Consider the following 26,431-nt stretch of genomic DNA (forward strand, 5'->3'; position numbering starts at 1 on the left):
CCCGTTTTTCATGGATACTTGGGGCAAAATATTGCGAGCTGAAAAATTGTTAGACATTTGGAAAATTTATAAAACAAAAGCAGAAGAAAAGCCCGATTTTTTAATGCAATAAAAGATATGTTTTAGGCATATTATATGGTTACACAAAAAATATATTTAAGATTGGTATGGCCATTTATGAATTATTATCGAATTTTACAATTTAATTTATTATTACGAATAACATATTACATATATCTAACAAATAAAAATACTACAAACATTTATTATGTTAGTCAACCATCAACAAATACAGACAAGCTGAAATATGCAATAATGGAAGGATAGGGCTAATTTTAATCAGGAACCGAGAACCGTCTCGAAAGTTAAAATTGGCAATATCTAGCAGTAGACGGCCAATCTGGATGCAATATCCATGCAATCTTGCTTAACCCTTTAAATGCCAAACAACAATATATCGTTGTTCATGAAAATGGCGAGAAATGCTACCAACGATCGTTATTGACGTCATAATGGTCGTATTTGAATACTTAATTGTGAGCCAGTGCATCGTTAGTATGAAACATTTTATATACATATTTACTTTATCTATGTATGTAAATACGTAGTAGCAATAGATTAAATTTTGGGATCATTCAAAAAATTGAACTCGAGATTTTGACTGATTCGAACTCAGAATCGATCACTGATCACGTTTTCATGATCTAGAAAAAATGTCATAAGGTTTTGGTCAGAATTCGTAAGCCGAAAATTTATATTTGTATTCTTTATGTACTAACTTAGAGCTACAAACGTTTTGGTCAGAATTCGTAAACGGGAAGTAGTATTTTTTTGTAAAACAATATTTCATTATTTTATTTTGACCTTTTAAATTATTTTAATCTTCTTGATATTTATTGTCTATAATACTGATATTAATTTTAAGTAAAAAATTTTTTTTTAACAAAATCCGACCACCGGAAGTAGAACTTTTGTCTTGTGCAAGTTTCCATACATTTGCGCTCTATTTGTATCGAAAATGCTGTCATAGCTATTAGTATTTCATAATGCTGCCGGTATGTGTGAATGTGTCTGTACGGTTCCTCAAATATATATATATATATATATATATATATATATATATATATATATATATATATATATATATATATATATATATATATATATATATATATATATATATATATATATGTATATGTATATATATATATATATATATATATATATATATATATATATATATATATATATATATATATATATATATATATATATATATATATATATATATATATATATATATATATATATATATATATATATATATATATATATATATATATATATATATATATATATATATATATATATAGTCAGTCCAAATACTGACGGAACTTACACATATGGAGTTTCGACCCTTTAATAAAAAAACAACGATTTGGATACGTAATACGTATATAATACATGATGTCTGGAGGTAGAGTTGCCAGCCAAAAAAAAAAAAAATCACACGAATCGTATTTGGAATGGGTCGGTAAAAAATATACCCTTGATATTGGCCATTGCACTGCACTGGAGTGCATGGACCCTCGCAAATCGAATAGGAAACGTATCTCTCGCGTAACGAAAATCAACGTTCACGTTCGAAAAATTTTGCCAATTTATCCGTCGTAAATCTCAAAATTATATTAGCGCTATCTTTTTTGCACAATCTCTAGGCGCCGCACGTGAAGCACATGACAACAACAACAATAAAATAATAATAGCAGTTTGTATACAAACAAGCGAGCGTGTGGACGACGAGACGTATCGACACAATAGTCTCGAAGATCTCATACGGCGATACTCGACATCCGTTAAGGCTAGACGTCAGATAAGCTGCCAAATTAAAATTGCGTAAAAAATATATATGTCTTGTGGTAAAATATCACGATTTTACCTCAAAAATTTCAATATACTCGTACGTACATATGTACGTATGTATATGTATATGTGTGTTTAGCCTTCAAATTATACGGAAAGGAGATTTTGCTTAATCAAAATACAAATCGAATGTTTATTCGATTTGTATCATGATAAAATCGATTCAAAATCTTATACCTAGCCATTTTATCTCATGAAGACATATTGCTATATAATGATACGCACTAAACTTAAAGGGGCGTATTTTCTTCAGCACGTAAATGTTTACAATATATAAGATACATATGTCATCAACATCATTTACAGATATTCATACAGATATTCAGATATTCACCATCCCCTGCTGGATGAAGGCCTCTCCAACACGCTTCCACTCGTCTCTGTTTTGCACAACTCTCATCCATCTCAACCGACACATTTTCCTAATTTCGTGTACCCATCTTCCCTACGGTCTTCCATTTACCCTTTTGCATTCTAGCATTTCTTTTGACACTATATCCACTACCCTTGTCACACTTCTCACCCACATATTCCGTTTCCGGCTTTTCGTCGTTATGCCAAGCATACAGATACAACGTTCCATACAGTGGCGTAGCTAGAAATTTTGAGCCCTGATGCAAATATTACGCAAGGGCCCTTTGATATTTTTTTTAAATACAAAATGCAATATGTTTATGTACATATTTTACATAATAAATATTCATATAATAGAGAAAATATTTTAGAAATAATCTCACCAATTTTAATTTTTCTTTCTTGCTTTCATAATCACTAATTAAATTTTTAACTTCTAATTTTGCCACCTATTTATGTTCAATGGCCAACAATGCAAGATTATTTTGTCTTGATTGTCCGATAGTTTCTTTCACTGTTTTTAATTATTTTTAATTTACTGAAAGATCGTTCAATACTCGCCACTGTTATTGGTAAAGGAAAAAATAACATAAACACGACGTAAGCTTCCGAAAATTCAGTTTCCAAACAACTGTATTTTGTTATAAGTAAATATGAAAATTGTTTTATGGTCATGTTTTCAGTGAAATCGTTTTTCAATAAAGAAATTACTTGAATGAACTAGTCATCAAATTGATCAGAGAAAACTTCTGGATATTTTTTTCTTAATTTTAAACAATTTTCTAAAATATCATAATATTGCGAGGTTCAAGAAAACCGAAATAGTTTTTCAATGACTGCATTCCTTGAAAGCGACTTTTAAGTTGAACGTTTACCTTGTAAATAATGTTATAAAATACATTAAGTCTGAATAGTTTGTATTCACTGTTGAATCTGTAATCGGATGCTAACTCATCAGAATGACGTTTAATGATATTTTGACGTTTGTTTTCAAAATCATCATTTGAGCCCCATTTCCTGCTTCTAATTTTATTTCTTCGTATTGATAATACGTAATTTACTAACATTCTCATATATACGATTTTACACCAAAGTGGCTTCGTCTAAATTAAGAGATCGTTTCTGCAATATTTTCGTACTCGAGCGGCTACACGCCTCATTTGTAATTGACCATACATAACTAAATGTATCATACGCAGCTTAGCTTATACATATATGGCATCAAATATGATCCATATTTACTTGGCTTTTGTTGTAATACGTGAGAAAGTATTTTGTCATTTTCTGTTTTGTTCTGTTAAAATATTCAATATATTTAGATAGAATATAATTTTTTTTATATTGAGTGTTAAAAAATTTGGGCACTTGTCAAGCATGGGTCCTGATGCTTTGCATCACTCCGCGCAATGGTAGCTACGCCACTGGTTCCATACTTCTTTGAGTAAAATGGACTTTGTGTAGCAACTTTTGTTATTACATATTGTTGAAGTTGTGAAAGTAAATAAGGGACTGACTGGATCACTGGAAAGTGAGAATTTACCATCTCATTCCACACCTTTTTCTAATTTCATCGATCCAGTTTTGCGATTCCAAGAGCCTTCTTTGCACCCTCTTACATGATATGTATGATTGTTAAATAATTTAGGACATTGCCAATGACATCCAAATGAAATTTGCACATACAAACTATTATCTTATATAAAGATTAAAAAAAATACATTTTTTTTGTAATGCTATATTCCGAATTCCAATATAATGAACACATCATAATTAAATAGTGATTATACAATCAAGAATATGTAACGGAGGTGCTAAGCTGAGCCAGTTTCTCATAATAATAAATAAAACCAAAAAATAGCATATAACATCAATTCTCGTTTAATGAACTCTCCGTTTCTATACTTGTCTCGTCGGCTTGGTATTAGTATCATCATAGTAATTATTCCAGAAACATTTTCCAATATCTCCATTATGTTACGACTTATCCCAACTATTAATTAAATATTTATTAAATGCAAATTAATTATTTTAAATTAAATTATTATACTAAATTGAAATTTAAACCAGGTGAAACCAGGCCTACCGATACGATGCTAGATTAGACGTTTGTTTCCTTCCAAAGTGAATACGACAAAAGCTCTAATCGTCTAATGTGTTATTTTGAAAAGATTAAGCAGTTGGGATTTTTGCTTTACGTATGTGTACATATGTTTGTGGGTATAAAAAAAATATTCGTCATTAATCCATACAAAATAATTGTAGTATGACTGAAAATGTGTGACAAATGAGATTCTCTACATTAGCGCTAGAGCGTGTATCGCTCTCGTAGTTATAGCTAAAAAAATTAGCACATATGTATATATGTATGTACATACTTTAAATATCAAAAATATACAAAAAACAATACAAAACTCGTTGAAATTAAATTAAAAAAAAAGGTCGATGCGCAATTTTTAGAAACCTTGAAGCACATGTCACGTGTAATAGGTTATGTTATTTTGGACGTAGAGCAGGCCTTTTAACCTGCATAGAGTCTGCGCTGAGAATCTCCGTCTGGTATTTGGTGGCCAGTTGGAGAGATAACTTGGTCTTCCCGGTCCCTGTGGATCCCAGGATGATCACAAGAGGGACTCGTGAAGGCAGACAACAGCGGGCAGCCGCCATTGCAAACGTCAAACTGACAGATAGCAGCACTACCAGCGAGCCAGTATTACCAACTGTCGTCGAACACGATCTACGTGTTATTTATTTTAAATTATAAACCCTCCCTCACCGAAGTGGGGTATGCAAGTGCCCCAATTTTTACGTTTTTCGTATTAACTATGTGGTTTTTAAAGCTATACACCCTATATTTTTTGTATTCCTAGAATGAACTACAATATATTTATTTTAATAGATTTTGTTTGATTTAGAAAAGAGGTACATCGTAAAAAATACGTTTCCGCGTTCCAATTTTCTTTTTTTTTTCCAATTCCAATTTTCAGATTTCCTACGTTCCAAGTGTCTATGATTTAAAGGCGGAAGCGATAAGTCATGTTTTTGACTGTTCGCTTGCATATTCTTGTTGATCGATGGATCAATGTGAGAGAAAGAGACAGCTATATTTTCGTAAGCTATTGTTTTCGTCGCTTTTGGCGCGTGGCTATTGAGTCATGCAGTCGCCTGTTGGCCTTACCTACGTGCGTTTGCGTGTTGATGCTTGTCGTTATATTTTAATACAAAAATAGTCAAAAACATGCTATAGGACTAAAACTTTTTTTATGTTGATGTGTAAAATGATTAATAAGATATATATTGAACCCATTTGTATTGAGAAAAGCTGTATTTTGATTAAAAAATACTGGAGTCTTACTCGACCCCGGTTTGGGACACTTGTTCAATCTCGACGCTCCGTTAAAAGAGTTAAAACATATTGCAATTAAGCATGATAAGCATTTGAATATATTAAGACATATATGTATATACTACATACTATAGTCGATCCGATGTAGTGTGAAACTTACGAGAACCGAGAATGCTGTCGCATTCGTGCAATTAGTTTTAAAATTGTAAGGACGTAAAATAATTTCTTTATTTTTTTGAAATGCTTTCTTATTTAACTATACAATATTATTACAATATAATTCAATGCAAGGTCGTTAATAATTTTACTGTAAGCTTTGCTGTCCAAAACACGAAGTTGACAATAACTTTTATCATTTAAAAAATATAAATTTCCATTAATATAAAATATATAGGTATTCCATTAATAAATTAATAATATTAACAATTAAAATATTTTATATAAAAAATCAATTAATGTAAATATTTCAAAATCCGAAACACGAACTCGAAACTATTAAAAAATAGAACAATGTTGTATTTCACCAAAATGCAATGTGCAATTGAAACGAAATGTAATTGGTCATGGCGGGTCAAGTGAGGGGTGAATGCGATAGCATGTTCATTTTACGTGCGTCTCATACTAGATCGGTTCGACTATATTATAAATTTGGTAAGAGAGTTTCAAACTCCAGAGTACCTTAATATTCGATAAAACTTCAAATTCGATATTATATTGCATTTATTCAATTCGATTTTACCTACTGTTGATTTTATTGTGACTATTCGATAAATACGATCACATTATCATTTCACTGAACGTCTTTATGTATTTGAAATTAAAATGTAGAAGCTCAAAATCTTTTCGATGATATTTTTCGACAAAATCTTTTCGATTATTCGCACATTGCGATTGCGCACACAATAATCGTTGCCACGAAAATCGCGAAAGCTGGCATAATCTGGCACTTCTTGATTGTACATATGATAGTTCGCGTACGCAACTTTCGATGAATGGAATTTTCGGGATCACTTTGTGCGAAATAATCTCAGAACGGTGTTCGATCTAAAATGGGACCCATCAAATTAAATCTACATACTTGAAAATATTTGAATTTTGATCCTATCCCAATTATTTATTTGTATCTTTGTGTCGATAATGAATGAGATAACACGGCATCACTCTTAATCCTTTTTTATATTACAATAACTATTAAATGTTTATTTTGTATATTATACGTTGAGCATTTTCAGAGTATACACAATTAAGATTAGATATCATTGATTTATTTGGGTGAGAACTTTATGAACAATGTATGTTTTTGTCGCACAGCCTTACTTACGTATGCGCGAGCAGGATATAAAGTGACTCAATATGACGTCACCTAGTCCCCTTGTATCCTACTCGCGCACACGTAAGGCTGTGCGACAAAAACGTGCGAAATTTTTACGGCACGCCACTGGTATGTACGTATATTAAATAAATACTGATTTACTCTTTTGTATAGGGGGTGGATGGAGAGGATATGAATGGGGAAAGAAAAACCAAAGAAATTGATTTAATATTTTTAATTTATAACCTTAAATCAATATACATATTAATTAAGGAACAAAAAACCAAAAACTTATCGTAAACGTTAACATTGGTAAAGAAATAGTATTGTATATAAGTACAATAAAAGTAAGCCTGCAGTAGTAAATCGGTACTATCATCCGACAAAACATCTTAAAAATTATTTAATTTACAGGCAAACTTACACAAATAAAGTATATTATTTGAAAGGAAATATCATCATAAGATTAATTAAAACATTATTTTCCTCCCTACATAATCCACGAACGCGTACTAGAGAGAACATAATCAGTATGATTCGATTCTCAATGACTTTGTTCTCTCGTGCACCGATTCGGATCCACAAATCATCTTATCAAACTTCGGCAGTGCTGGAAATGTGCCTTGTAAAAACATTTTAAATATGTGTATCTCACACGTTTCAAATGCGCATATGTAAGGTATACTCATTAACAAATAAAAAAAAATCTAATTAATATCAAATTTGCGAGGCATCTATTATTTATACATGAAAAAGTACAAAAAAGCATTCCTTCAATCGTCTCCATTAAAACTAATTAATATGATATAACAGATAAAAATAAAAATGTCCTATTAAATGCAGGTACAACATTCGAGATATCGAAGATTCTCGTCAGTAAAACTAATCATAACTAAAAAATACTAAATATACTTCTTGTATATAAAGCTACGAAAAAATCAAAATCACTATCCCATTCTATGCAAGTAGCTACGTACATTTTTTCAAGCTATGTTTCATACTATACATTATGTATATCTTTTTTTTATTTTTTTAGTTGTCAAAATGGTGATATCCCTCATAGGATCTTTTTTATCGAATATATCTTTTTTCACACTTCCACATTATTTTATGAAAAAATAAAGTTTTTTATCATTTTAATGCATACAAATCATTAATTTGTCATTCTCTGACATCACAAGGCACATTCCGCACTCAATATACATACATATAATATGTATAATTAAATACAATAATTACTATACTATTTATACTTTTCATATAACATATGTATCTAAAAAAATAAAAAAAAAATGAAGAGCGAACTTCAAAATACAAATACATATACACATAACAAAGTTTTATTCATGATTCAAATTGATTAAAACGAAAAAAGTACGTCAGAACACGCTCAGATAAATATGTAAAGAAAAAAATAGTCAAACGTAACAATCACATGAATCTCGCACTTTCTGTTAATTTTAAACAAAACAAGAGCATAAAATACACAACGTAAATATATGAACAAAATTATAACCATGATTGATTGATAAATTGATCAAATCAAAAAAGTCATGATGCAAGTATACATGTCAAAACGTATTTACATACAATCTCACTAATAATTATTATAACTTTAGAATGGTATCTTCAGTTATATAATAGAAAAACACATGGAAATTAAGTGTTATTAGAAAAAAACCAAATGATGATACAAAACTATCTTTTTATGAAGAATGGCAATTACAACGATTACAAAATACATTTTTTAATTTAAGCATCCTAAGCGTATAGGATTAGATATACATGTACGCATTAATTAGTAACTAATTAATCATTACAATTTAATCATTTTAAAATCTATATATGTATGTATGTAAATTTATATGAATACATACAAAGAATTTGAGGTTTAAAGTTTGTCTAACGAGGTAGATGTCAATTCTGCGAACTATGTGACCGGGAAGTTTCAGGAACAACAAATTTAGACTGAGGAACAATCCTGATTTAACAGCACAAGTCGCAAATTCAGTCAATATTTTTTTTAAATATTTCAATTCAATTAAAAAGAAAACGAACACTGCACTTTACGTAAAATGGCAGCGAGAGTCTTATCAAATATGCATTTTAAATTAAAAAAAAAATGTATTTCATATTATATGTATGAAATATAAATTTGGTAAAACTGACGTTGTATATATGCAGGGTATGTTTGATGACATATTCGTCTATTACATAATGGATTGAGAAAAATAAATGTTAATGAAAGGTTTTGTTCAAACAACTAGAATACTCGTCAAAAGTTTTGGCCGATTCATATGCTAATCGCGCTTCTAGTAATGTCTCAAAAACTTATGTATATTACAATCATATTTACATAATTTATAATTCGAACTTTCAACCCACCAATAAACACGTTTTTAATTTTTTTCTATTTACATTAACTTAACAGCATTAATCCGACGGACAAAATGAAAAAAAAAAAATAACGAAACAATTACTCGCGGCCGAAAAACATATATAATGGCCTCAATACTTCTCTACAGACTAACATTCTAACGAAAATGTAATAAAAAGCATACACATATATACACTTATTTATATAGTATATCGACAAATGCATACAATATTAGATACACGATGAGAATGACGACGGCGGCGAAACGATTCGTACAGCCGTAATTTACAAAGATGAACCAAAATCATTTCATACTTTTACGAGTTAAATCTTGAGGAGAGCGGTGAGCGGTGCTCGCGCGCGTGGCTCATGAGCGATGCAGTGTTGGGGCGGGAGCAAGGCGGTGGGGCGCAGGGGATGGGAAAGGGCGGAGCACCGGCACCGGGGCGGCAGGCCTTCTGCATGGGCCGGGGGCTCGGCCGATCGCGGCCCCGCTTATCCAGGGGGGCCGCGGCGGCAGCCCTCGGGGAGGCCTATGACGAGCAGCAGGGGGGCTGCTGCCCTAGCATTCGGTTTCCGTGACACGTATTGGGGCAGAGCGCCTTAAGAATTCTGGGGGCGCCTGGAAGCCAACTCGCGTCTCAAATGCCGCACGCGTGCCATCAGCCTACTCTGCTTGAACTTCATCTGTTCCATCTCACGCTCCATCTCGCGATCCTCTCGCTGCATTCGATTGCACAGCGAGGCTGCCTCGCGCAATACAACCACCTTAGGCGCGCGGTCCTTCTGGCATATCGATGGCACGACACTTTTCAATTCGTCGAATAGATTTTTGAGACCTATGCGTCGTTGGCGCTCCATGTCGTTGTGGAGCGATCTTCTCTCGATGTTCTCCGCCTCGGAGTCGGAGTTGGAGGAGGAGAACGGGCGCCTCTTGGCGGGAGAGTGTCTGGGTGGTGGCGGTGGCGGTTGCTGCGAGCGCTGTCTGGCTGCTTTGGGGCGCTTGCGGTGGCGTGTCACTGGAGAGGCGGAGCGCTCACGGGGGCGCTTGCGGGGCGGCGCGGGCGAGGGGTGCGCCCCCAGCCCGGTCGCCACACTCCGTTGCAGTTGGCGCCGAGCCAACGGAGATGGATTCGTGGGGAGGGCAGCTGGAACCCTACCCATCAGCAGCCCCTTCTTCTCCACCAACGACACCACGTCGATTTCCTCTTCCTCCTCTGTTAGGACAAACAAAAACAAAAACTTAGTCCTGAACGTAGCAAAATTAGAAACTACACAATAATATACCTATACATCATTATATACAAACAATGATCAAAAATCGAATTCAACAATACAAAATATCGAATATAATAATAGCCTATTGCGTGCCGACGTGCTGCGCGTGTGTTGCGTTTGAATGTCGTTAACATGCTCAGTCTCTCTTTCTACCCTTTATATAGTGGAAAGAGACGGAGCATGGCGAGTGTGCACAAAGTACTCTCACCATGCTTCGTCTCTCTTACTCCCCTTGCAATCTAATAACGTGGAAAGAGACGCGGCATAGTGTGGGCTTGAGCATGTCACTTCGTTGACATGATCGGCCGACAGAAACAAAATAATAAATAAAAAATACGTTTTTTTTTTCAAAAAAAAAATATCAATTCCGTTGATCCTAATTGCGATATTTTACTGAATGCACAATTATGTGCACACAGGCCACTAGTTTATTATATAATCGAGTTAATTTAGTTAATTTATTATATAATCAGTCAAATTTTGAAATTGTTAATCGCTTAAAGAAAATGTGCATCGTGGTTCAACTTATAGGTGTGTAGGGTCACACAGCAATGGTTGTAGGGCTCGTCGCCCAACGCGAAACCCACGGGTGTGGGAGTCGCCCACGACGTCCGGGCATAAAACGCCATTGAGCAAAAGTCCGCAACGAGAGAACGCCATTTATGGCCACCCGGAGAGGTTGTGACACCGAGATGTGGTCGGCCACACAATTAGTGGAATGACTCAGCGACGCCCTCGAATGAGTCGTCCCGATGGATGGAAAAAATGTCGGAGATGGATAGATGGATGGACGCGTTTGAATTTCGCATTCGAAAGTTGGTCGAGTGAAAGATTTCAAAAGAAGTTTTTCGGCGGCCGCGGTCGTGCCAGCCCGACGATATAAGGCCGGGACCAGTTTTTCGGAGACGTACGTTCTGGGAGCGGAATGCTGTAATGCGAGTTTGACCCAACGAGCCACCAAATTGGAAGAAGCAAGGAACCGCTGGAGTAACGAGAATACAAAAAAAAATCGCTACTACCAAATAGTGCATGTTGAGACGCAAACCAATCGGAAACGAAAGTCGCAAAGTATCCAAAACTACTTTCGTAACTATTAGAAAGCGGATTGTTTTGAATTAATAATGGAACGACCTGAAGATTGCGCCAACTTTTAGTCTTGTCGCGCAAAGTTCGTACCTAAGTTTCTAATTTTAAGTTTAACCCTTTGAGTGCTGACGTTCTGTTGAAAGCCCCCCACGCTGAAAATTTCGCCAACATTTCCAAACTAGAATTATTTAGAAATCCAATAGAAAGCCGGTATAAAAATTGTAGCTAACCCAAACAAACCCTAGATAACTAGCGCTGAGGATTTCGAGTTTTGTAAAGATGTGTTCAGAGCATTATACATATAAAATAAACAAAAGAAATCTATTAATGAATGTATTTTTGCAAAACTAGTTCCTTCTTCTTTATTGTTGTTAAAATATAGTGCTCACAAACTAAAATACTCAGCAGTTAGGGATTTCCATCGGGAAATTCTGCTATGTTTATAAATTTAGAAATTCCGGTATAAACCAGTCTTTATAAACGTTAACAAATGAATGACGAGGATTAAACGACCCCTGTGCAATGCTACCTGGAAAGGCTTAGCGGATAGTACCCTTTTTTACTTTGTACATGCTCAAAATACAAGGCCCATGGACTCAAATGGTTAAACTTTCTAATTGGAAGTTTAATTTTGTTATTTATATAATAGACAAATTATATCTGTTTATTATGTAATGTAATAAACGCAATGTTAGATAGGTGTTACAATTTACATAACAGGTGTTATCTCAGTACTGAAAGTTAAAATCAAGACGCATTTGAAGAAACCTTATTCTGTTATAATATAATAATACAAACTACATAGCTGTTTTACATACTGGTCAACGTGAAGATTAAAAAAAGATCTAAGCGCTAGTTAATCGGCTTTGATCGTACGTAGGGTTTCGGGTCTAGGGGAGCCAGACGTTTCGACCACGAACCACGCGGGTGAGGAAAACGGGGTGGTAGAGCAAAAGTAGAGGTGAGGGTATGAAGGTGGAAAAGACAGCTTGAGAGGGAGGGTACGATGCCAAGTCAGTGTAGAGTAGATGGGTGGTGCAGGATAACGACCCCGCAGTCGGGCGTCTGCCGACATCGATCCCGACGTGGTGACGTCACACCATAGCGCGCCAAAACCAGGAGCATGCGCAGTGTTGGCCGCCCTTACGCAACCGGATGGGTCGATTTTCCGCGGTAGGTCGGAGCTATTTGGCGGGAAAAGCGCGAACAGTGTGCGCGAGGTAATGGTCGACGAGACGAGACGCTAGGACGCACCCTCAACCACCCCAACTCCTCCGCATGCAATCTGCAATGCAGTCCACCAGGAGTACCCACCCAGACGTTTTCCCCCCTTCGTAGACCCCACGCAAGTCCTCAAAGAATGTGAAAGTATAATACACATAACTAGCAGAGCGAAGGGAAAAAATCGACATGATAGATGTGCGATAACGCCAGGCGTCTGTCTAGTCTAGAAAGCCGTTGGACATGTGTGGTGGTCCAGTGGATGTCGTGTGCACCAAGTCAGAGAAACGCGGACGTATTCGTATCGATTCTATTCGATATGAACATGCCGTGGTGGAAAGTACTCTTCAGAGCGACCACGCCCTCGAGCCGGGTTCATATCCCCGCATTCTAGTGCCTAACATGCCCGCCGGGTACACAATCTGCAATACAGCACTTTCAGGTGCAAAGTAGAGCATTTACAGTTGCAAACTTCAGTCTAGTCTGTCGTTTTCCTCAACGTATACTTCTATATAGAATAGATTGAGCATATGCGGTTATAACGGCTATATGCGAGGTAAAAGGAGGATCGGTCACGAATGGGAGGACCCAAGAGTTGAATCTCATCACTTCAGCTTACTATAATAAATATGGTTTGATCCAGTTTGGCAAACATTTTCTAATATATGTAATTCATCAATTCGATCTAGAAACCTAGCTTAAGATTGATTCTTCAGGCTGAAAAACGAGTTTTGAAATCGGACAAGACCAACAATAGAAATGCAGCTGAACAACCAACCACCGGTTTCTCAAAGCTTTCTAAAAAAAAGTTATATATGTACATACCGTTAGGCCAACGCCCAACGGCTGGTTATATCTGTTTAAAAATCGGTCAATTTCGCAACGCGAGATTCTGACAAGTCGTCCGGCAATTGGGCAAACACAAGTGTCAAATCATAAAAAAAATAAAAGAGGCGACCTTATTTTTTGTCCACCCTGATGAAAGTAAAGGCTGCCGCACACTCCTATCATTCGCGTTATATAAATTTCGGTTACGCAACACCCTAAAACTGGAAGGTCAAAGATTTTTATCGCGGCTATGATAACGAAACACTTACCGTCGTCGAGTAGAATTTTCAAAAATAATTTAATATACGGCCTTCGGATCCAATCCGGTCTAGGTGTCACTCAACTCACAGTTAAGTGCATTATGTAATAATGATGTAAATTTCAAACATGAAAATGTTGGACACGTACGGGGTTGGTTCAATGGTATCATATCATTGCCAACACGGGCGTCTCCATTGCACTTAGCAAACAATCTACCTGTGTGCATCAAGATCTCAGCTATTATTGAACTGACTTCTCAAAATTCACAGGACTCTTAAATCTAACACAAAAATATAATTAACCAGCCCAAACTGGATCGGCACGGGTAGCGTCAATCCAATTTGGGTCGATTTTAAGTACAGTACAATACGTCGAAAGCGAAACCTTAGAAGAATATGAACTTTGAGCTTGTGTATAAGTGTTGAGGCAAATTGACACTGATGGAATTTTTATAGGTCTTTGGGTAACATCCGCATGTTTAGAGTGGCAGTCTGGTGGCTTCGTTTAAACCACACCGAATCCGAAGGCCGCACTAGAATCGTAGACGTCTCGGTGGTCGACGTCCTTGTCTAGAGCGAACAATCCGGTCCAAAAACCTCCAGATGAAAGGTCGAAACTGTCCATCGGACCAAAATCGCACAATGGCGCGGGCCGCATAGCAACCGCAAAAGTGGGCTAAACCAATTCAACATCACCAGCACCGGTTGCGTACGGTGAATGGAAATAGATAATTTAAAACACGACTTGTGTATACATTTGTGTGTGTGTGTTATACTTATAACCAAACTTCCCGAACGAAAGCATTAAACCAATTCAAATTTTTCTCATGTCTCTTTTCAATTTGCAAATCCGGATACGGTTAGGATGTTACAAAGAAAGGTGCACTTCTCGGAAGTGAAAATCGTAATCGTAAAAAGTAGATAAATATAATTTAAATAATTCCAAGAACACTCAACGGATAGGTACCAGTAGGCAGGTATAATGCGGTTTTGCAGAAAGGTTTTCCTTAAACCATTCAATGAAATGATTGGTCTGTATTAATGAACAGCCCTGATCCAAGACCTTAAGACAGACAAATATACATACATATGTACTCATTGAGATATTTTCGTCACCGCTTTAAATGGACAACGTAAGGGCGGTTTTTTGAAGCGCGAAATGTAGCGCGCGTGTAAGCGCGTATGCCGAAACGACGATATACGCGCAGAAAAATACGCTAGTCTGAAACCGCCCTAAGGACTTCAAAGGACGATTAACCAATCTGTATACTGGATCAATTGTGATGTATGGAGACTGGGATCTTTCAAGAACAGAGAGATAAATTGTCAGCTAGTGTGGTGTTTTAGTAGTCATATAATTGCCGTTACGAAACTAAAAATTCCTATCGATTTCGTTGAAAACCCATTTCGATACAAATTAGAACAGAAAGGTAAACCAGTTTGGCCGCGCGGAATTTTCGCTCGGACTTTTAATATATGATTATGCCCATAACGAGTCAGTTACTTTAGGACCAGTATTGCTGGTAAGTAAGTGGTCTACGATGGCATCCCAGAAGCGGTCGTGAGGAACGGCGTCTCTAGTAGATATGACCTTCCCTTGTCGTGATCAATTACCGGTTCGTCAAACGAGCGTATCTTCCAGACCGCGGGAAAAACTGGGTCATCGCCATGGCGACCGGGAAAACGCCGCGCGATATCTCCATAACTACCAAATGAAAATACCTAAACAAGCTAGGTTATAATAATAATCTACAACATACGGAGCCCCATTGAAGTGTCATGGCATATAGAGTAGGCGGATATTCCTCGTGAGTCACACAATGGCCGATATGAGGCAAATGAGATCACTCCGACAGTCGCATCGCGCGGTCATATCAATTTAGTATTCGGCACAGTTGACTGTAGGTCAAAATTGGAACATTCGGGAATGTGTCAATGTACACCAGACTAGAGATGTACCTCTAGAAGGTCGACTACAAATTGGCGAAATCCAAACTTGCCTACATATACTGAATACCTAGTAATGAATCAATCATAGAGCATCGAATTTGTATGAATGGGAAAACAAATAAGAACATTCCTCAAACACACCAATAGGACAATCAAAAATTATATTATGAAAGATCCCTCTTAGTTAAATGAATAGCAAAAGCGACTTGTTCCAGAGGTCGGTCACAGAAATCCCGTAGTCATGAACTGTCTGGCTTTATATCGCGTGACGCAAACACTCCAGGTTTGAATCCGCATCAGACCAAAGCCAGAGTGCAAATTCAATCAGACTGTGTAGTTAGTTGCAAGTCGGTGGTAGATGCATTTCTACTTTAGAATTCCTATTACAAAACGGGCATTTACTTGTGAATCATAGATAATACAATGGCGCATACCGATGTGCGCCAATCATCGCAGTTTCGATAGTTTACCGAATCTGTGAGGAATTCGATTCTGCAAACTACAATAAAATTATAATGGAATCACATTCCAAGCTTTTATGTTGTTATCTTGCATGTTAAGTACCTGAAGTTATTAGTGTGCCGTGGAGAGGGATAACCCTCTTATGACGCGACCGCCTATCAAAAACCGGTAGCTGAAATTTGTGGACATGGGATGTATGCAGATGTGACCCGACACATTCCGGTGTGACCACTCTCACTTCCGATAAGGTCATTTCGACAGCATCACAATCGATAATGTTATGTGTGACCTGGTTAGAATAATGTGCACAACTCTCTGAATGGTCATTGTTTGTATCCACCAGTTAAAAGCCGGAATGAAATTTATCGACAGTTCACAATATTGACATTCACCTACTAATATTGATCAACAAGGCTGAGAAAAAAATATGTAAATAAAAACAACCAACATCGTCAATCAAGCATGTCTCAGATTTAAGTAAATCGCTTTATACGTGATACAACAGAGAGTTTTTTTTTTATTTGGAAAGATTTTTCTGTAAAAAATGTATTTGACGTATTTTGACATTGATATTTTTTTTTATTTAAATTTGCCTTTACTTATGAAGTAAATCAATTTTATATATTTAACATTTACTTTAAATAAAAATAAGTCTAAATGCTATTTTATCCTAGGAAAACCCGAAATTCTCCAATGGGATTACAACGTATCCAAAAGTCTTACGATTTTTTTTACAAAAAGCAGATGTTCCATGTGATTCTCAAACTTTTTGAGCACAATCGGCTTAGAGAGTATTCAAAAGCGTTTTCTGCGTTTTTTTTTTCAATTTGGGTCAATTTGGAATGAAAAACCTTTATAACCATGGGATGCTGGAATTCAAAGTCTTTTTTATATATTTTTTCTCGCTCTATTTCTTTTATTATATTCTTATTCGGTATATGTGCAATTATATTTAAAATAAATACGATACTTTGATGTGTATATATATTAGAGTGGCTTTCACTGTGCATAAAGAATATAGAAAAATATCTTTACCCTTTAAATATCTAATATCGACCGCCGATTAGTATTTCGTGCCCATGCTTCGAAGCCGGGGCCTTCAAAGGGCCAGATTCAATATAATTTTTCCATCGGTTTCGATAGGTATATGCATAGATCAATTAACACGACATGCCGCGAGCGTGTTAACACGCCGAGTGGTCTATAGCGGCAGGGGGGGGGGGGGGGGCCGTCACTTACGGCCTTGTGCAAGTTCGCCGGGAAGTTCACGGTTACTCTGGGGGCCCCCGCCGGCCCCCTCGTCGGCCACTGGCACGCGTGACGTCACCGACGATTTCCTTCAGACCACACCTGACCATCAGTTGGATGCTGAGACGGTCTTCACGTGACCGACGGACGTCCGTGGGCTGCTGCGCACATGCCGCGGACGCGACAAGATCATGACTTTGGCTCGGGTTGAACGATCCGCGAATGTCGATCTGCGAATTGACCACGCCTAGTAACCCAGCACAACAAAAACTAAATAATAAAAACAATGATTGTTTATCTAGTTTCGGGTGTGAACGGCCCCGCAGACAGGTGTCACAATGATGAGGCCGCACGCACGTGAGCGTTTCGCGCATTTTTATTATCACCCGGCCTGTTGCATGCCGATTTTCTATGCTTGTTCGGCAAACTATTAATTTTGTGTACGATTCAATGTCGAGACATTTATATAATACGCACTACATATTTATATTATGCACGCAATCGGTTATAAATCTGTATGTGTTCGCGTGGAAATTTTGCAATTGTAATCGACGGTGAAAAAATAACATTCAAGGGCGAACGCGACTTATGCATTGTGAATTTAAGCGGATTTGAAAACTATTGTGAATTGTAGCTAGCTTCTTTGGATTCACTCAGAATTCACTTGACATTTAGATTATGAAAAACGATTTGAAGGGATTTTACTCAATCTTTGGCAAGACGAATTTATTTTATTGTCTCTGAAGTCGGGACGCATCTTAAAAAGTTTTAGTCTTTAGTAAACGTATATTTTTGTAACATACCCTAAATTGGAAAAAAGGAAACTGAATGTGATGATTTTAGACATAAATACCCAACTGCTTTATATTATTAATTCGTCTTTCATTTTAATTATTGATATTTAAAAAATAAGTTGCGGGTGGATATTCGCGAGTTTAAAATACCCCGGATTTTCATTTTAAATTTGAACATTCTATAGATTCTTTAGAAGCTCGGCATTTTGATACGCACACAGCACATACCGACAACTGCACATAACCATTCATATAATTCCATTGGTGCATGCGCATTCATATAGCCATTCTTTGGCCAGGAAGGCGCATTGGGTTTATCTGTTAGGCCTTCTTGGTGTAAATTAAATAAAAAATAAAATATAAAGTGTACCAAAGAATACATTCCGTAATTGATGGTTAAATGCTGTGCTAATTTGAATAGACATTTAATCGTGGGTGTTAAATAATAAAATACGATATATCCCAATCATCTATATATGTATAACATACTAGTGTTTTTACCCGGCTTCGCTCGGTATTTGTAATGTAAATCGCTTAAACATGTCCAATCTAATAGTAAACATTTTATAAAATTTATTTGAATATTTTATTTTATTTAAATTTATTTGAATATTCATTTTTTTTTATTAAATTGAACGTCTGCACAACGTCTCTTTCCAAATTATATATATTAGATTATGTTTATATCGATGATACCAATGATTTAAAAATTCTCTAGACTAAAGAATATAGTAATTCAAACAAGGTAATTAATTGTGTTCGAATTAGATTATTAAAAAAAAAGAAGGAAAATTAAACACTAAATACTACGTCGCATTTAAAACTATAAACATTACTGTGATGTAGGGTGCGATAGTGATCTTATCGTTTTGCATAATAACGACGCCAAAGTCAATGTCATTCGAAATATTTGGCATGGGGATGCAAGAGACTGGGGTCGTCGGCCAGGCCTGGCGCGGTATCTCAAAATTCAAGACACACCAGAGTCGGTGAGAAGCTGCCAAAAAAGCAGGCCGGGGTCCACGTCCTTTGAACGAATCGAGGCGGTCGCTTACGACGTTTCGGCCTCGAGCGATTGCGGGTCCAATTAACGCAACGATCGCACACGTCGCGGTCGGTGCAACGCGTTGCATAATAACGCAACAGAGCGAGCCTTGAACTTAACCCGACACAACTCACTTTTACGACTACATATTATACGACTTGAATGAAAATTAGCGAGATACGATGCTGAGGTATGTTTCCGTGCGGCATTCCGTGTGATAAGTTCTAGATGTCAATGGACTCGTTGTGCATTTGAGACGTTTGCGGTGTCATTTCTCCTAATAGTATCGTCTCCTAAATCTGTTGGTTAAGTTTAGCGACACCTAAAGGAAGTTTGAACCTCAAACTGAAATTATGTGCTACCGTAATTTTTAACAGTGAATTTATCCCTAATTATTTATTCAATGTTAGAAAATGTTTCATGTACATGCTACAGTCGAAGAAGTGTATTTTTCAGTTGTAATATATTCTAACTGGCGTTTTAGTTTATTCATATTAGAATACAATTCAACTAGTAAATTATAACTCTACAAGCGTAAATACATTTTCAACAATGTGCGCTAGTTGTTATATATCAATTGTGTTTTGACAGCTCTGATGATTTTACGAATGCTATAGAATTTAATAATGCGTTAATATCTACTAGGTATGACGAATGAGTATCGTATTACGATAAGTCTTCGAATATGTTTAAAATAAAAATGTGACTTTCCAACTCAATTTACTAGTCGAATAAATTTATTCACGAAAACCTAACATGGTGCCAACTTAAAGTTGAACTGTATTTTCAGTTGTAATATATTTTGACGAGTTGGAATGTAATTCAACATATGAATCAACTTAGGTGGTTATACGGAATATATTCCAACTGGTCAAAATGTATTACAACTGAAAACACACAACGGCAGTTGGTATCTACCAGGTTATATGAAATATATTCTGCTAGTCAAAGTATATCACAACTGGAAGAAACAATTCAACTGTAACACACACACCAAATTGAATATATTTGTTAAGATAGCAATTTTGCTTGAATATTGAACATGTTTACGAAACGAACAAAGGAAAAAGGATCACGTTTATTTGATAACAATTACTCACTATTACTAACCTCTTTTGAAAATTATGACAATTTTGCTACTGTAAAACTGATATGAATATTTTAAAAAAACATGAATATAAAAATGAGATATATACTTTTAGGATAAAACGTTGCAAGTAGGACAAAAGGTAATTCGTTAAAGAAGAAAAATAAGTTGACAAAATGAAAAAAAACAAGTCAGTGTCGGCTGCTGGGTTGCAATTGTCACGGACTTGACCGGATCTAATCCGACAACTTGTCGAAGAGAGACTTTGTACATGCTTTCGGCTTGGCGCCGTAAAAGTAAAAATAAGAAAAAAATCATCGATAGGCGTTGTTGGGAAGTAAAATCGATGGCATCGCCTACTGAATGGAACCTTGGAGATGGACTCGATTTCGTTTCAATTTTTTTGCCGTGTTTGGGTTAGACTAGAGCTCGAAGGGAAACGAGGGGTTGGGTACCGTTACCGGTCGCTGGTTTGCAAAAACCGACAACAGCACATTGCTAGATCGATTTGTCTTGGTGAAAAATCGACATTCCGACAAGAAACAATCCGAGGAATCCGGCCGAAGCAGCCGCGAGACCGCGACCGGAAGAACCGGTTTCATTTGCCCGGCCAGACCTCACGTGGCGGCCAAAGCGTGCCGTCTCGGTGAACCGATTTCAGCAAACTTCCAATTTCAGACTAATTGAAAGCTGGACCAGAAGACCTAATCCCGAAATCAGTAAATCAAGGATTTTATGTCAGATTTGCTTAAACCTTAAAATGCTGACCAACACCGATCGGCGTTTTGCCTATAAGTCCATAGGCCTGAAAAACACCGATAGGCGTTGTATTTTGAGCCATGTACAAAGTAATACTACCCGCAAAGTCTTGACAGGTAGCATTGAAAAAAATGCATTGAACATGGGTCGTGTAATCCGTGTCATTAATTTGTCAGCGTTTATAAAGACTGGTTTACACGGGAATTTCTGAATTTATAACCATAGCAGAATTTCCCGATGGAAAAACTGCGAGTATTGTGGCTTGGCATTTAGATTGTAAGCATTACATTTTAACGTCTATGAAGAAGAAGGAACTAGTTTTGGAAAAATACATTCATTAATAGACTTCTTTTGCTTATTTAATATTGTTACACGATATAAACACACCTTTACAAAACTTGAAATCCTCGTTGTTTGGATTAGCTACAATTTTTATACCTGCTTTCTATTGGATTTCAAAATGATTCTAGTTGGATCTGCACGAACCGGTATATTTAAAATAAAAAAAGCGCTAGAGATTGCAAAGTTTAAGAATCGTTGGACTGATGAAGCGTAACTAAAGATGAAAAGTTGCAGACGGTTCCAGACAAACGATTCCCCTTGCAAATCGTACTTGAAGTGGAACGGGCACAAAAGTATTCTACTAAGAGTCCAATAAGATTCGAGTAAGCTGCTGCTCAGGACGGTTGTATTCGAATTTGGCGCGCACATATTGGATGATGTCGCCAAGGACACGGATTGCTGTAGGTCATAAACATGCCCCTTGTAAAAAAGTCATTAATCTAGGAGGGGTGTGGTACAACGGGGACGAGGCGGTTGTAGAGCAAGGAGATGGGGTGGCCGTAGCGACCGTGGCCATGAATGGGGGGCACGCGAGGCGTCGGGTGGGGGTCCACCCCACGGGGGCGCAGTCCCTGACGATCGATGCGGACGGGCATGCGCCCCCAAACCCCACCCCCACCCCTACTCCGTCTGACCAACGTCTGGCCCACGACACCGCAACGCTAGTACAACCCTTCGTCTACCAGGGGTGAGCCGATGCGGACGCGTCTCAACCATCCCTTCAACTGACACTCAACATTACACGAAATGCGAGGTTTCAAAAGTACCAGCAAAAAGTGGTAGTCGCCCTTATGGAAAGGATAATAAACCTCGCAATAAAAAGGGCAGCTTTTACCCGAGGATAGACAGTATGTTGACATTAAAATAATGTTTTCAGACCAGTGACATACATATTTTAATTGGTTTTCAGTGTAAATTTGCCTCTACAGTTCATATTCTTGAAGTTCATATGCTTCGATAAGAAATTATTCTCAAATTAAAAATTTTCAATACTACTTAACAAAAAAAAATATATAATTCGCATTCTTCACATAACGAATGTGTGTTTAGATCAGACAGACTTGATTCCAGATAGAAAAGTCAAAATTTGAGAAGCATAACTTTGCACTGTACATACATAGTCAAATAAATTGGAAAATCGGAGTATAGTAGAATACGAATAGAAAAAGTCACTCACCAGAATCAGAAGGAGTTTGCACTCCAGGCAGTTCGACTCTCGTGGGTTTGGAATTTTTGCTGAGCGTGTAGCTGTGGTCTGTAGCGACGGTGTTCTCTTGCATATTTCTGGCATATTGTATGTTTGTGTAGTCTTCGTCGTCGAAATCCTCCTCCTCTTCTTCCTCTTCTTCTTCTTCTTCTTCTTCTTCGTCTACTTCTTCCTCGCCCTCTTCATCTTGGCCATACTCGTCCATCATCTTAGAGGCAATGTTGATCGGAGTACAGGCGATGATGTCCAGAGAATGTCTGAATTGCGGTGGTTCTTCTTCGTCGAGACTCTGGGGCGTGTCAGGTCGTCTAGGACTTTCGGGAGAAGGTATCATGGTTTTGAAGGTCTTTCTAGACGTGCTGACTGCTATCGTATGTTGGGGCTGCTGTAGAGGTATGACTGGTGGAGGTTGAGGTCTGACAGCGTTGAGGAGTAAACTTCGTCCAGGATTCATGGATTGGACAGTCATAAGAGGAACGGGACTCGGCGGTGGAGCTATCGGAGTCGGTGGTTTCAGGTCGATAGGCGTCGTGGGTGCATTGAGGATGTTGAAGAAATTAGGGTCGTGATTGGGATGGTATCTGTCACTGCAAGTTCCTGCCCACATGCAATCGTGGTGCACTAGCTCCTTGTGTGGGTCGAAATTCCAGTCAAGGATGTCGTGGAGTTCTGCATCGTTGAGAGCAAAATCCGAGAAGGGCATAGTGTCCAACATATCCAGCTTCTCGGTACGTTTGTCCACCGAAGACCAGAAGTCGTCCATGTCAGACAAGACCGCGCTATATTCGCTAAGACTCCACGAGTCCCCAGCGGGGAAGTCGTCAGTGTCGCCCAGCAACATTTTCATTATTTTTAAATACTTATTCTTAAATTAATTATCTTTATATCACAAAGAGTCTTCACTGTTCCGTCTGCGAGCTCCGGAACTATATCACAATGTTTTGAGCTACTGTCGTCAATAGCCGAGCAGGTTTCTTGTAGTGCCTCCTGAAACAAACAAACGCACGTGAGTTTGAAGTTTCCACATTGATAACATTTACTTAAAAAATTAAAAGCGACAATTAACGGTATACTATTTATTAAAAATATTTTTAAAAACTTTTGTAGTAGATTATTCGTATTTACAACACAAACGACAGAATATTATCGAAAACCTGATTTCTGAAATCTGTAATGGGTTAAAATGTTATATTACAGTCATTTTATATGCAAAAAAAATATCAGAACTATTAGAAAAATGCCTATATATTGGTTGCTACTTTTTAAAATAATTGGATAAGAAAGTATGATATAACAAGTACGATTTCCGACACGGGGCCCCTCGATTAGTCCGGGCCTTGGAACTTTATCCCCCCCCCACTCTCGTCGGTCCTGATTACAGTATATACATATGTATTTTCAGTTGGATTATTTTTTTTTAATATTTCCATTTATAATATTTTTAAGTTTCCTTACCTTAAGAAAACTTTCAGTCGAGTTTTGAATTTAAATAATTTCGAAAATATTTGGAAAGTGGATAGTGCATTAGGAAGTATATGTGTATACACAACAACAATTACACCACGCAAGGTATATATGGTGCAATAGCAACAAGATTATTTACGTCGTCTGTTTACGCAGATGGGTTGAAACATGGTAGTGGGAAAAACACATAAATATTGTAGTAAAATATATTCACGTATCAAAGTGCAAAAGTTGTGCCCGTGCGTCGACAGTGTAAAATACAGACAATTTACGTTACGTAAATATTTACCCCGCGTCGAAGAAAAAGGGCAAATAAAACCTACCTACAAATAAAATAGAGCAAAAAAAAAGGCAAAGTACGACGCGGATCGTTTCGTCTGTCGCGGCGCTGAAATGCAACAATAAATCCATGATTGTTTTGCAATACGAGTCGCGATTGTGAAATATATACGATGCGCCGCTTCCGAAAAAAGGTCGAATCGGTCGACCGGTCACGAAGCGAACTCGCCGCTGTCAAAAATGCCGGCACATAAATATTTATCGGCTCACGTGAACGCCATGCCGGCCGGCGCGCGAAAATGCGAAAACGAAACGCGGTGCGCGCTTGTGTCGCACTGAAAACCGATAGCACTAAGTTGGTATAAGTGGAGAAGCGCGGCGCGGCGCAGTACACTCACGACAGAGCTGAGATGGGGATGGCGATGGTGATGGTGATGGCGATGGCAATGGCGACGGCTGCTGCGCTGCGGAGATGGCGATCGCGACGCCGCTGGCTGACGCCGGACGCCCCGCGACTCTGACGTCCACTCACGACCGCGTCGTCAGCGGTACTGGCGGTGGTGGCGGTGGTGGCGGTGGTGGCGGAACGACGGACTGACGCACTGACGCACGGATGCCAAACGCCGGCCGGCCGGCCGGCAACTCGCCTCCCCTCCCCCCGCCCCGCCAGGCGCGCCAGCCAGCCCCTCGCCCGGCGACGCGTCTCCGACGAAAGCGCGCCAAAACCCACGCCTCGCTTGATAACGAAGCGGAAGCGGCCGAGCAAATCGAACGCGAAAGCGAACTCACGCGAGTGCGGATTCGTAAGATTCGTCAAAGTCGGTCCGATCTACATACACATGTCACTGTCGCTGCGGCCAAGTGTGGTAGCGTGATAACGGTAGTGGTAGGTTGAATGGAGTTCGTCGATGTGCTGATGGCAATGGTGATGGTGATGGCGATGGTGACGGAGACGCCAGACGAGGACGCGCTCACGCCGTGGCCGCCCAGACCGAAGTGGCGGTTTGCCGGCACGACGCGGCCCGGTTCTCACGCGACTCGACTGGCGTTATCAGCAAAGCCCCCTCCACCCTCCCCTCCCCTCTTGTCCTCTTCCCTGCGCCCTGCGCTCTCCTTGCCCCTGCCCCTACATATATATATATATATATATATATATATATATATATATATATATATATATATATATATATATATATATATATATATATATATATCAAAACTATGTAAAACCTACGTTTTTACATAATTTTGGGTCGACAATTGTATATGCATGTATATAAATAGTATGAATTTATCTTACAAATATATATATATATATATATATATATATATATATATATATATATATATATATATATATATATATATATATATATATATATATATATATATATATATATATATATATATATATATATATATATATCAAAACTATGTAAAACCTACGTTTTTACATAATTTTGGGTCGACAATTGTATATGCATGTATATAAATAGTATGAATTTATCTTACAAATATACATACATACATACATATGTACCAAATACATGGAAAATTAAAATGTTTTGTAATTTTGAATCACAAGCTTAACTTGGAATTCTAAATCACAAACTAAACTTAACTAACATGTTTTACTAATAATAAAATAAAATTTATATGAGTAAGTTCAGTAAGCTCGCCGAATGCGTCACCTATTTAAATTCAAAAATAGGTATGTTACTTACTACAATTTGAATTATATATGTACATACATATGTATGTGTGTATATCAGACCGAAATAAATAATAATGTGACCAATCAAATCATTGAAA

General features: G+C 37.5%; 2 protein-coding genes across 4 annotated transcripts in view; both read right to left on the bottom strand.

Annotated features, from left to right (window-relative positions):
• Positions 1 to 4,966, bottom strand: part of LOC143915388 (tRNA dimethylallyltransferase-like) — a 34,471-nt gene extending 29,505 nt beyond the window's left edge. The window contains exon 1 of the mRNA XM_077436024.1: positions 4,801 to 4,966. Coding sequence (XP_077292150.1) covers positions 4,801 to 4,941 — 141 coding nt within the window. The 5' untranslated portion in view covers positions 4,942 to 4,966. The remainder of the gene's footprint in view (positions 1 to 4,800) is intronic.
• A 3,652-nt stretch (positions 4,967 to 8,618) lies between these two features.
• LOC143915399 (uncharacterized) lies at positions 8,619 to 25,663 on the bottom strand. Of its 3 annotated transcripts, none has more exons than XM_077436044.1 (3): positions 25,457 to 25,663; positions 22,847 to 23,863; positions 8,619 to 10,526 (listed from the first exon to the last, which is right to left on the bottom strand). In XM_077436044.1, the coding sequence occupies exons 2-3, from the start codon at positions 23,721 to 23,723 to the stop codon at positions 9,913 to 9,915; spliced, it is 1,491 nt and encodes a 496-aa protein (XP_077292170.1). In that variant the 5' UTR covers positions 23,724 to 23,863; positions 25,457 to 25,663; the 3' UTR covers positions 8,619 to 9,912. The 3 variants fall into 3 exon arrangements, with proteins under 3 accessions (XP_077292170.1, XP_077292175.1, XP_077292161.1); XM_077436049.1 differs by having other exon boundaries at positions 8,641 to 10,526; positions 25,475 to 25,663; XM_077436035.1 differs by having other exon boundaries at positions 8,641 to 10,526; positions 25,018 to 25,663.
• Positions 25,664 to 26,431: the final 768 nt, after the last annotated feature.

The sequence above is a fragment of the Arctopsyche grandis genome, chromosome 1 (assembly GCF_051622035.1).
Source record: "Arctopsyche grandis isolate Sample6627 chromosome 1, ASM5162203v2, whole genome shotgun sequence".
Taxonomy (NCBI): domain Eukaryota; kingdom Metazoa; phylum Arthropoda; class Insecta; order Trichoptera; family Hydropsychidae; genus Arctopsyche; species Arctopsyche grandis.